The following is a 13264-nucleotide window of genomic DNA, read 5'->3' on the forward strand; positions in this document are numbered from 1 at the left end:
TGGTTCTTCTGTTGCAGGCATGTGTTTGGCCAGCTATGTGGGGCGGGTTGAGCATGACCTGTGAAGCAGGAAGTGCGGGAATCGGTGTGTGTGCTGCGCTCTGGTGGTGGAAGTGTGAAAAATAAAGTTGACTGGAAGCAGCCGTTCGCCGTGTTCTTTTTTGGTATTGAAATCCTTAAGCAAAGATTGATTTAAGCTGCTTTTGTATCGATATAAGCAGACCAAATTGGCTGGCGGGAGATGAAAAGGGCAACGTAGTAACCGGATTATCATAATAACCGGGTATCGTACTAACGGAACTAATTATATCATAAAAGACTAGAAATTTGCCGGGAAATGAAAATAGTATCGTAATAAGCAGTAATTCGTTATAACTGATATCGATATAACGAGACTTTACTGTAATTCTAAGTCCACACAGACGCAGACAGACAAGACAGGACCCGGATTGAATTCACGTGTTTACTTGAACTTCAATAGCAATACAAGACAATTAGAACACTTGAGGGTCGTATGTACAAGGTCATCAGGGCTTGCAGAAAAAGTTCTGAGGTTTCACATGATCGGCTCTAGAGACAAGAGTTCTGCTGCTATGACAACTCCACGGCAAAAGGTTCTCTCGCTGGAGGTCAAGTTTTGGTTTTGATGTGATGGAACAAGTTGAAAACCGGACGCTGGGGCAGGTATGTAAGAGGCCCCGCCTTTGCTGACATTGATAAAATGCTTCACATGTGATACATTAATTATAAATCATAATCGTAAATGATTTATATACAGACATTATCTTACACGCCCGTACACACACACACACCTTGCGCACACGCATGCTCATCAAGCTACACACACACTCGCACTTTTGCGCTTTCCTCTTACAGTATGCGCGGCCTTTTAAAAGCCACTAGAAAGTCATGCATGTGTTCTTTGATAGGATTTTTTTTTTTGGCAACACACAAGTGCTTTCTTTCTGTTACAACACTCTTCTCTTGCTACAAGGAGGGGCGACACCCAGGCCCAGTGGACCCACAGACGGTCAGATGATGAGCCAATTCCAATTAAGCACTGATGAAGCGGGAAGACACAGCAGGGTTCGGGAAATGACAGCAAAGGGGAAGATTCAAGACCGATGAGTTCTAGAAAAGTAACAAAAGATGGACAAAGGGGGGGGGGGAGTCTTGTGGTGATCGGGAGATAGAAGCAGGGAGGAGCCAACTGTGACATCATCATGACTTTCATCATCCAGCATCGTCAGCTACTTGAGCTGCATCATTATCCCTACTGTCGACAGCGTCGGTTGCGCTTGCCTCCTTACCGCCCTCCTCCCCCTCCCCGGTTCCTATGCCCCGATCACCACCGCCCTAGTCACAGACTCGTCACCCGCTGCATCTGACCGTCTTCTCCCTCCGAAGTGGGTTCCGAAGTGGGCTCGGATGTGTACATCGCTTCTCCGTTAGTTGTTGGTGGTGGCTGGTAGAAGGTCTGCAGGTGATTGGGCCTTGGGCCTAGAGGGGGTCTCCCAAGGCTGTATGGAAGCTCCAGGGCAGCCCTCTGAGGCGGACTGGTGGGGCTGACCTCCTCTGGACCTTCTGGGCTGCTGTCAGGGTAGGAGAGAGTAGGAGGGGAGGTGCGGGTGTAGAAGCGAGGAGGGGAACTACTGCGACTGTACACCTGGGGGGAGTGGCGGGAATAGAGATTGTTGGGAGGAGAACTCGTGTCTCGAGGAGCGAAGATATTGGTCGGGGGAGAGCTTCGTGGGAAGATACTGATGGGTGGTGAGCGGTGGTCTCCGGGGTACAGCGGTGAGGGGTTTGAATCTCGAGCATATATTGGTGAGGAATCGGGGTCGAGGTCAAGATCAGGGGTCAAAGGCAGAGTAAAGCCGTCTGAATCCTCTCGGTCTCCGTGGTACCTGAGAGAGCCTCGATCTTTTCCTCTTTTCCGCCCATCAAGACCCCCGTCGTTGCTCTCAAACAGGAAGGACTCGTCCCTGTCTACGTCCACTCCTCCACGCCACACATCCAACGCTCTGTCTTTCTGTTTGTCGTTCTCTCTTTCAAGTCCCGCCCTCCAGCCATCTCTGTCCTTGTCTCTATCCATGCCACCTCTCCAGCCATCAATCCCAAAATCTTTTCTTTGAGTGATGAAAGTTTCTTCCTGGTCCGTCTGCGCTGCTCCTCGCCACGCGTCCATTCTCCCATCTCTCTTCTCCAGGAGATGAGGTTCCTCCCTTGCGCTCTCCATTCCGCCTCTCCACTCAGCCATGTCTCCGTCTCTCTTTTGAGAGCTAAAAGAATCCTCTCTCGCTTTGTTGCTGCTTCCCCTCCAGTTGTCCATCAGTCCATCTCGTTTTAGGAGAAAGCTCTCCTCCTTGTCTCGCTCCTGCCCACCTCGCCATGCATCGACACTCGCCTCTCTTTGTTTCATCAACAACGGTTCCTCCAGAGCTTTGTACAGGGGCTCCGACTCCTGCGGGGGAGGAGGAGGAGGAGGAGGCAAAGGTCTGTCACGGTAACGATCCCGGTCTCGTTCCCTGTCTCGCTCCATCCCACCGCTTGATTCGGCTGTGCTGCGATGGCGGGACAGGGTACCCGGAGTGCGGCTGAGCGTGGAGTAGGGTCGAGCTTGAACATCGGGAGGACGGGCTTGTTGCCTCTCCTGGAGTCCGCGACGGCCCAGAGTGCCTTGCAGCTGCAACCTCTCTCCTTCTTTAAGCAGCTCCCGGGACTCACAATCTCCAGGAGTGTGCGAGTGTGACCAGCCATCTTGTAAGCGTGGCGTTGTTGCGTGATCTTGATCATGTGATATGGAATGTGTCTCCGTTCCTTGTAGGTGCCTTAGATGCGGCCAACCCTCTTGTGCGTTGTGCCGAGTGGTGGGCTGCATGGTGGCCGCCCAGCCCTCCTGCGGCTGCTGTGTGTGCCGAGTCAGCGTGGCAGTGTGAGCATGGGCTGTTCTGTCCAGATGATGAGGCCTCGCCAGGCTTCCGTAGCGTTCAGGCGGGACAGGCATGTCACCCGGAGGCCTCAGGTTGCTCTGAACCAGCTCAGAGATGATCATCTTCTCCAGCGCCGCCGCATCGGACAGATTACGACGCATTCCGGCACCGGTGCCCAGATCTGCGGCACCATGCGGGGTCAGCAAGGCAGGGGATATGTCATCGCCTCCCATCCCGACGCCTCCTTCCCTCAGTAGGTCAGTGCTGCCCACCACTCCGGCTCGAGATCCAGGTGTGGAGCCGAGACCATGTAGGGTGAAGGTATTGGGGGTGTAGCCGCCATTGAGACAGACACTGTCCAAACCGCAGGACTCCTGGCTCTGCGACACACCAACTTCTACACAAGGAAACGGAAAGTGACAAATTATAAAAGAAAAGACACAGAATAATAAAATACTGTGGTGAAGGGAGTTTCATGAATATGTATGTATGACAAAATGAGCAGAGCATCTTCCCAAAGATAGAAGCTTTGTAATTCGTATGGTTCTTCATGTCATCATGATCTATGTATGGTCGTCTATGAAGCCAACCACGGTGTAAAGGTGGTGCTAAATGATTTGGGTGAGCACAATAAAGAAGAGCTCATACTCTTGTTTCGGAAGGTTCCCACTGGTCCACATAAGAGAGAGACAGAGAGGAAACAACATCAAAAATATTCAAAAATATAAAACACAAAGACACAAAACACATCAGACTTAAATTATAAAACAATTCTTAATTCCAATAATTGATAAAGTGCTGAGACGAAAACGTTTGTAGAGATTGTAGAAAAGGGAAAAGCTGAATTAAAAGGAAAGTAAAATAATATATAAAAAAATAAAAAATAATTAAATAATTAAATAAAATTTAAATATTAGGGATGTAGAATAATATCAGCTGATATCGGCATCAAAATTAATTGTCTGTTGATATGGGTTTTGTTTTTTGTGCCGATAATGATATCGTGCCACAATACATTAATAAGCTCGCCAATATGACCCCACAAAAATATAAAACACAAAGACACAAAACACATCAGACTTAAATTATAAAACAATTCTTAATTCCAATAATTGATAAAGTGCTGAGACAAAAACGCTTGTCGAGATTGCAGAAAAGGGAAAATCTGAATTAAAAGGAAAGTAAAATAATATTAAAACATTTTATAATTAATTAAATAATTATATAAAATAAAGAAATTAAATCTAAATATTAGGGATGTAGAATAATATCAGCTGATATTGGCATAAAAATTAATTGTCGGTTGATGTTTTTTCTTATAATGATATCGTGCCACAATACATAAAAAAGCTTGCTAGCTCAGAATGTCCACAGTTTCTCCCCTGGTTTGTAAATATGCAATTTGCAAAGAAAGTGTTTTTATGTGAAGAGTGAGGAAGGAATCTTCCTTTGATATTTCTAATCTAATAGGTTTTTGTTCATGCCGCATTCATACTTAATGAGCTTTCATACTTTTCACTTTACTTTCCTCTTATGAGGATGTTTGTGCCAGAGGAATGTGCAGCGTTCCAAATTGGATAGTTATAGATAGTAATTGGACTAATTCTTAATAGTGAATTAATTAAGTCTAACTCGCTGATATAGGAGGACATGTTATTTTTGTTGACTATTGGTCTTCTTCTTCTTTTTGGGCTTTTCACTTCAGAGGTCGCCACAGCAAATCAATCTCCTCCATCCAACCCTGTCTTCCGCATCTGTCTCTCGAACACCAACTACTCTCATGTCCTCCTTCACTACATCCATAAACCTCTCTGACTTTATCTCCAAGGCCTCTAACATGTAATGTCCCTCTGATGTACTCCTTCCTGATCCTATCCATCCTGGTCACTCCCAATGTGAACCTCAGCATCCGCATCTCTGCTACTTCCAGTTCTGCTTCCTGTGTGTTGACTATTGGTCATGATGTTTCCAGTTCTATTTTGTTGAGGTAAAATGTTAAAAAATAAAAAATAAATATGGCACTATAACTTGTGTATTGTATATTGCAGTATCTGTCTTATTTTGTACAAACAGTGTTTATTGGTGAAATGCATCTGATGTCATCACAGTGAAAGGAAGATAATAATTATACTTGCAGAGCAAAAATCGACTACCTATATTGTCTATGTTATCTAGAAAATGTATATAACTCTTGAAAAAAATAAAATTAAGACAAAAAAAATTACACAAAACCATGAATGTGTAGGAAATCTCCTCTCTAAAAAACAAATGTATGAACCCTGGATTAATACAACCAGTATTTCGTCCACAATTTATTGTTTTACTATGACTGAAAAAGGTAAAGGTACTGTATGGTGCAAGGTACGGTATAGTGGTACTTCAATACTGCATGTATACTGTATGTACATCGGGGTTGTGATGTGGTCTACCTGTGGCGGTGAAGGGTTGATTATATCCCTGTGCCAGCATGGTGTCATAAGGAGATGCCCCAGCATGAGTCTGCAGCACGGGATTGGTCAGGAAATGATTCCCTAATGCAGCTATGTGAAGAAAAGAGATGAATAAATGTTGCCAAGTGCAGTAAATATGTTGTCAAAATAAACTGACCTCTGTTAAGAGTCGGGGTGCTGTTCACATCAGCCGCGATGAAAGATGACTCTGTCTGTCTTCGAACTGTGTCATTCCACATCCTCCTAATACGGCTCTGGAGTGGGAATATTTGCAGATTGTTAAAACTGGCTCAAGTCCACAATAAGTACCAAAAGGCACGGAGGAAGAGCGTGAGATGGACCATTCACCTGTCGGTTCGCTGTGGCTCGTCGGGCTTGGCTGCTGCTGTAGCGGCTGTTGGAACGCAAAGCAGCACCCTTTACCGAGTCAGGAGAGCTGGACGAGGACGTTGCACAGCACTGGGAGAGATGGAGACATCGGCCGTAGTCTTTCTGACCCTAAACACAACGCAAATGATGTCATGTCCGTGCAGGGTAACCACACTGAGCTCCGATGCTGACCTTCCTGGCGAGGGTGCAGTGCAAAATGGTGATGAGGACGGCCTGGGCCGTATTGAGGGAAGCAAAGAGGTAAGCCAGGAGGAGAGATGGCGCCGATAAGAACATCAGACCTGACGACCAGTTGACACTCTGCAGGAAGAGCAGCGTCAGCGAGCCAACTGCCCACGCCCTACACACACAAGAATACACAATATCAATAATACCATATTTTCTGGACTATAAGTCGCTCGGGAGTATAAGGCCAAAAATTAATAATTAGGTAGAAAAAAACATACATAAGTCACACTGGAGTATAAGTCACATTTTTTGCGGGTAATTTATTTTACAAACTACTTGACCAAAACAGACATCTTGGAAGGCAAGTTCTAACATTAATAAAAGAATAGAGAACATGAATATTAAACATTAAACATTAAACATGAACAGAAAAGGCATCCAGTGTTAAGTCGCTCTGGAGTATAAGTCGCAGGAACAGCCAACCAATGAAAAAAAGTGCGACTTGTAGTCCGGAAAATACAGTAGTATAAAATTGTTACTTTTTGTGCAATATGTTTCTGTAAAACCGTTCCACAGGAAGCGGAGATATTCATTTCATAGGCCGATTTTTCCCTTTCGAGGAGCTGCTGGGTGAGAGAAGAATGGCAGCCAAACGCTCATCCCTCATTACCAACACATCCTACCCTATGCTGCACACTCTCACAGCACCGACCGCATCTTTAATTAAAGCAACAGGCTGCACGGGTCCAGAAGGAAAGGTTCTGACAGGTCTTCCTTTCAGCTGCTGTCAAGGTGTATAACTCAGCACTGCTCCCAATGGACAACACAATGTCACCTCCATACAAACATTATCATCTGTTTCTAAATGAGTCATTATTTAACATGTGTCGTCGGTACATAAACGTGCAAATTGCAGGTTTACACAGTTTGTTGGAGCTTTCTTGAATCTTACTATTAAACTACTAAATATTTTTTTCTCCCATAATGAACTAAATCTATTTGGGCGGAGCTGGAGTTGGTTGTGGAATTAAGTTTTTTTATGATTTGAAGTTGAATAGAATTTTCACAAATTCGTGGACAATAAAGGTGCGACTTCGACGTCACGTGCCGGTCTGCTGACACTCAGGAAATCGTGGTGAAAGGCATGCAAATGATGCTTTTGACACACACCCACACCACTTCTCCCATTCCTCATGCATCTATAGAATTTCAGCAAAGCGCCCATCTTATGTACCTACCACTGACATTTAAGTATGCAGGAAAACACTACAGTGACAACAAGTACATTTACCTTAAATTACATGTCTAAATTACATGATTACATGATGCAACCCCTCATTACTCACAATAACCCGGCTTAAAGTGTGCTTCAAATGCTCTGCTACTATTAAAGTGACTAATGTATATTTTTAGACTTGTGTGGTATCTTCTAGCATCATTGACATATTCACTTCATGTGGAGCTGTTAATATAATATATATATATATATATATAATGGTGCCCTGTCATTTATCTTTCAATTCATTAAAAACAGTAAAAATTGGCATATTTAAGACATATACTAATGGTAATTAATCATTATTCATTAATTTGAAAATTGTGGTGAATCTGAAAGTTTCAATAATTTGACCAATCACAGTGCTTCCTAACTATAAACCATATAAGGAAGTCCGCCCCTCTGTGACATCACAAAGGGGCAGTTTTACCACGCCTTTTGAGCCATCCCAAATTTCTTTCAGGGCTCACTTCCAAATACGCATACCTCACTATCTGAAACTTTGGCATCGTTTAACAGGAGAATACAACATTCTAACTACATCAGAAAACTGGAAAAAGCATAATAAGTCCCCTTTAACCTTCACCGTATAACTGGTAAAATGCTGTAAAAAAGTTATGGCCGCTATAATGATCATGTTCATTAAAAATGATCACAATTTTGATGTAATAATTTAAAGAAGGCTTCTAATGACTTCAAATGAGCATAAAGTGGCACCTAACAAGAGTGGCACATGTATTTTCCTTGTTATTTATCGACTGAAGAGAAATGGTGTCATGGCCTTCAGAGCCACCTGCCACTTATAGCTGAGCATTTCATCATCCGTCCTTTGAGGAGATAAAAGCAACATCACATTCTAAGCATTTTCTTGCCAAAAAGAAAACTTCATTCTTGAGTGTTTTTATTCAGCATGGAATTTGCCATTAAAACAAAAATGATTTTAATCACGTTTCTTTTTTAGTCATTGAAATAGTTGCACATTTGTGATTCATGCTTATGTCAGACATTTTTTGGGTCCAAGGTTCCATCATTCAGAAGGTTTGACATCTTCTCACCCAAAGTGTAAATATATCAGTTTGTGCAATAAATTAAAGCAAACACGACAAATGAAACTGAGCTCATGTTCATGATGTAATCCTTTGTCTACAAATCGAAGCGCAATTACTCACCTAAGGTTGTCATGGCGACTGGAGTCTGGCTTCAGGGCAGCGGTGCTGTGCATTTTATGTAAGGTCATCACTAAGATAATAAGGTTGATCTGAGGACAAGACAGAGAAAACAGTATAAACACCATATCGGTCAAGACATTATTAGACTTATTATGTACTGGTTAATACTGTATGTGTATCCATGAGAGTAAGATCAGAACTCTTACTGTGATAACTACACCCACGGGTCCAAGGAAACTCCAAATAAAGTAATTGTCGGTTCGCAGCCAGCAACTGTACATGCAAACACAATAACAAATTATATACAGTCGAAACATATTAAATTGTCAGGGGATTAAGCCTATATTATTTTGTTGTAGTTAGCAGTGGACTACTAAATAATAATAAATAATTACTATTTCCACTATCTTTGTTGGGGTAGAGCAGGATCTAGTATTTTGGAAGGAAATACTTGTAAACATCCACACACATTGTACAGTTTTGATCAACATACGCTGTTTTTGAGCCGTAGCCTCTGAAGTCAATGGCTGCAGACACAGCTACCACCAGCCCAGGTACAGAGTAGCCACTCAGGTAGAAATACTTCCTCCTGGAGTTACGTCCCTCAAACACCTCACGCTGCAAAATGTATAGTTCCACTCCTTCCAAACATAACCAGCAGAAGACAGAGAGCAAGGAGAAGTGCAGCAGACCGGCAATGATGGAACACACAACCTGCAAATACAGATGCATGATGAACATTCACAATATGTGAGAAACAAGACTAAACAATGACTAAGAACTCACTGTGTATTGTGTCTTGTTAGCTCCGACGAGGAAGAGAAGCTCAGTGATGAGCAGGTTGGCCCACAGGTTGCAGTGGATGGTGCTGTGGTCAGTGTGCCAGGGCGCCCCCTGGCAGCAGAGGGTAGTAAGACAGGTGGCCAAACACACCAGAGCCACAGAGATGCCCACCCAGGAGACAACATAGACCAGAAGCTCCTCTACTCCCACACCAGACTGTCAATAAAAGAAAGACAGCACATTAAATGCTATGTTAGAAAGTCACCTTAAAAACCATATTCACAGACAATCATTAGGGTCATGGGTAACCCTGGACTGGTCACCAGTCAGTCACCGGACAACATAGGGCACATATAGACAAACAACCATTCACACTCACATTCACACCTATGGGTTATTTATGGGACTCTCCAGTTATCATAACATGCATGCTTCAGGATGGGCAGAACATGCAAACTCCACACAGTTTAAGACAGGGGTCTCAAACACGTGGCCCGCGGGTCAAATGTGGCCCGCAGGACACTAGTTTGAGGCCCCTGCCTTGATATGAAAGTTTAATGTTAGTGCGGCCCGCGCAAGTTTGATATGGATGCTGTATGGTATCATGTACCCAGAAAAAAATATTACGTTTGATTAATGTTCATGTTAAAGGTTCAATAACTTTTAATAGTTATCCTCCCTATTCGTGTGGAAGTGGTAAGTGTTTGGCAATTTAAGTTTAGGTCGCTAGCTCTCTAGTTTGCGAGTTATCATGTGTCAGAAGACCCTGCAGTTGTGCAATATGTTGTAAATAAAAAGAGTATAAATGTGACTATAGTCGTGTTTTGTCATGTCTACAGGGCTCTAATAATGCTTTGTTCATTTTAGTCTGAAAAAAATAATTTGTCTACCCACCAACTATATGTGGTTTCTTAAGTTTTTATTATTTGCCGTTTTATTATTATTATATTTATTTATTTATTACTGATTGATTGATTTTCTTTATTCTTGATATGTTTATTTATTTTTCATCTTATTTTGTGTAGAAAAATAAACAGTAAGATATTTGAGAACAGTGGAATGTTTTATCAGAGCTTTTCTTGTAGAAAATTGGAACCAAAATTTTTTTGTTTTTAATATATGCCTTTTTTGGGGGGGGAAACCTGATGCGAGCCAGTCTCACCTAGAGCCTAGCTCCAGTGGCCCCCAAGTAAATTGAGTTTGAGACCCCTGGTTTAAGAGTTCCATTCACACCCTCCCTCTCCTGACTGGTTGGCATGATAACCATGAGGTCACAGTGGGGCCATTGACATATTATCTATAAGGTGCTAAATGGAATCACACTTCAAATTAATTTCATGCCAGACAAAATGATGTGCGGTGCAGATCCGTTAATGGTTAATTATAAACATCTTGTGAATAAGAGCAAAAGACTAGAGGGTGTGATGCCGACTACTACTACTACGAGTAACAGCATTTAATCAGCCTTTCTAATTTCGGAAATCATCCCTATGCTGTAGTTTGCGGAGCAGCAGCGTTGCTCTAATTAAAATGAAAAAACACACAAGAGAGGTTGATTATGTTACCACAGTTTGAGTTGTTAAGAATGAACTTTCCATGAACATAAACATAATGCGCATAATAACTAGCAACTACAGTCCTTAGTCGTGTACACAATATGTAATGTGTGTGTCTGCGCATGTGCATGTTTATTTGGTGTGTGTTTCTTACAGCAGGTTGCTGATAGGTCATGAGGACAGCGTAGCTGGACAGGTGGTTGCAGGCGCAGGTTGTATGTGTGTTGTTGGTATGTAACAGACGGCATCCCTGTGTGGACCACCTGCCACTCCCAGAAACCCCTGATGCATTCCAAAAAGAGCAGTTGGGACCAAAGTGGTTCTCCTGCTATGGAAATGACACACACACATAACACAAATAACTCTTAAGTATCGACTGATATCATTTTTTCCGTCAATGTCAATGTTGAATTTCACAGCAGACCTGCAGGTGTCTGAGAGTGAAGACCACCGGTTCAGAGAGGAACACTCTATTGGAGCCTCTGTGCACAGAAGCGGAGATGACATGGGTGTTGACCACCAGGCTTCGACGCCTGACTTCTGACCCCTGGCCAAGTCCAAGGCCAAGTCGCAGGGTAGAGTTTTGCGTGGTAAGAAATGAGCCCAAGTTCTTAAACAGAGAGAGGACCAACTTCACTTGACCTGTACAATGAAGAGAAGAAGAAAAACATGTGTTAACACTCATGGTTCTCTATTGATAACTGCTTTGAAGGGTTTTTATTTGTAACTTGTGGTTTGTTAAAGGCTTTTTCTGTACTGCGGTGACTGCCTCGTACCGTTATTGCTGTACTGCTGCAGAGCCACTGCTGAGATCTGCAGGATACTGTCACTGTCGTAGGAGTGAGGGAATGTTAAGTCCTGTATGTCCGCCTCTGTATTTAGCACATACACCTCCAGATCTACACACACATACACACACAGGTGTGAAGATGAGATGATTCTTTTTAAGGTATTGTATGTTGAAAAGGAAGAGAAAAGACATACCAACATTTGGTGCTCTGTCACTGAATCTGCCTTCATAGAGGTTGTTAGCCAATAGAAAAGCTCCTTTCTCAACTGCATCTAACAGAAGTGATGCAGAGCGGGACTGGTCAGGACCGCTCATGTCAGCCCAAGACACCAACGCCTCCGGACCCAACAAGTTATCTACTGTCTGGACCACGGCCTGATAGGGAGACACATACATCCCATTAGTTTACATACCGTATGTCTGCCTGTCCATCCATCAGTCTATCCATTATCTCTTCATTGGTTCTCCTGCCCATTATCCAGCAACCCGTCAATCCACCTCAATCCAATCTGATTAATTGATCCATCTGTCCATCATCCATCCACCAATCCTTTCAATTGTCTGACCATGTTTGATATCTCCCTTGGTCCATTAATCCATCCATCAGTCATTAATCCTTAGTCAATTTCTTGAATCAAAATCATCGGTCCAGTTGTCCATCTGGTCTACACATCATTGCCCCATCCATCCATCCATCCATCCAGCCATACACATGTCTTGCATCCATCCAGCTGCACGTTATCCATTTATTAATCCATCTAAATATCCAATCAGCTATTATCAGGGTTGCTGGAATAAGAAAGTATAACTATTCTAAGGGCCCATCACTGACAAGGGCCTTAGAAAATAGTCAGTTTTTTGGTGGGGCATAAAGCTGTCATTTATTTGTCATCCGACATGTGAAAATCATTCAATCTATGCTTTTGCATTCATCCATTCATCCATCTAACACTATTGTTTTCAATAAATTATATATAAAAGCAAGAAAAACATACACATAAAAAAGCAAAGAGATGAATAATACATTTCTACCATCTGTCCATCCATACATCCATTACCTGCACATAAGCACGACATGTGCGTTCCCTCTTTTGCAACTGCAAAGAGAGCAAACAACATTTGTGTTACAACTATCCAGGCTGACATTTCGGTCCTGTTCTCCACAAAAGGTCAAGTACACATCAGCATGAATCTGAGAAGCCATTCACCTTGTTGTAGTTCCGTGCTGCAGACTCTTTATTGGCTGGTCTCAATGCTTGCAGTTGAGAGTCCAAAATGTCCAGTAGTTGTTCGATTAGCTTGACAGACATGCTAACATCACCTGCGTAGATCCGCCCACGGGTCAGGTTGACCAGCTCTCCGGCTATGTTTGCTGCGTTCTCTCCACTTTTGATCTGGAGTTTTTAATTTTTGACATTTAAAATAGTACTCACTAGTTTTAGGCTTTTTGCACAAGGTGTGGTTATGTGACTGACCTTCTGTGAAATCTGGCTGACCCAGGGAGAGGTGCAGTTAGAGAGGTCAGGACCTCTGGAGCTCCAGCTCACCGGAGAAAGCATGCATTGGTAGGATGCGATACCTGCAGAAGAAGACATATAGAAGAAGAATATAAAAATATAAATAACTAGAAATGCTGCTTTACTTCATTGTTGACTGTAATAGCATCAAAGTCACGTCAACAATATGATGAAAAGGGATCCTCCAGTTGAACAATATTTCTAACTTTACACACAAAACAGGATCAGAATAA

At 42.9% G+C, this 13264-nt stretch overlaps 1 protein-coding gene across 6 annotated transcripts in view; it reads right to left on the reverse strand.

The window, feature by feature from the left end:
• Positions 1–426: 426 nt before the first annotated feature.
• adgrl1b (adhesion G protein-coupled receptor L1b) overlaps positions 427–13264 on the reverse strand; it is a 30664-nt gene continuing 17826 nt past the window's right edge. For 3 of the 6 annotated variants that reach the window (XM_058083778.2, XM_058083759.2, XM_078793204.1), the window contains 17 exons: positions 12990–13093; positions 12723–12908; positions 12573–12611; positions 11709–11889; positions 11501–11623; positions 11149–11366; positions 10879–11052; positions 9172–9384; positions 8879–9099; positions 8592–8658; positions 8386–8474; positions 5944–6112; positions 5731–5880; positions 5540–5636; positions 5362–5472; positions 3581–3601; positions 427–3329 (listed from right to left, as the gene is read on the reverse strand). In XM_058083778.2, the coding sequence (XP_057939761.2) occupies positions 1360–3329; positions 3581–3601; positions 5362–5472; positions 5540–5636; positions 5731–5880; positions 5944–6112; positions 8386–8474; positions 8592–8658; positions 8879–9099; positions 9172–9384; positions 10879–11052; positions 11149–11366; positions 11501–11623; positions 11709–11889; positions 12573–12611; positions 12723–12908; positions 12990–13093 (4133 nt within the window). In that variant the 3' untranslated portion in view covers positions 427–1359. The remainder of the gene's footprint in view (positions 3330–3580; positions 3602–5361; positions 5473–5539; positions 5637–5730; positions 5881–5943; positions 6113–8385; positions 8475–8591; positions 8659–8878; positions 9100–9171; positions 9385–10878; positions 11053–11148; positions 11367–11500; positions 11624–11708; positions 11890–12572; positions 12612–12722; positions 12909–12989; positions 13094–13264) is intronic. The other 3 variants (XM_078793203.1, XM_058083789.2, XM_058083768.2) reach the window with 2 other exon arrangements.

The sequence above is a fragment of the Doryrhamphus excisus genome, linkage group LG9, assembly GCF_037039965.1.
Source record: "Doryrhamphus excisus strain RoL-2023G ecotype Guam linkage group LG9, RoL_Dexc_Guam_v1.1, whole genome shotgun sequence".
Taxonomy (NCBI): Eukaryota; Metazoa; Chordata; class Actinopteri; order Syngnathiformes; family Syngnathidae; genus Doryrhamphus; species Doryrhamphus excisus.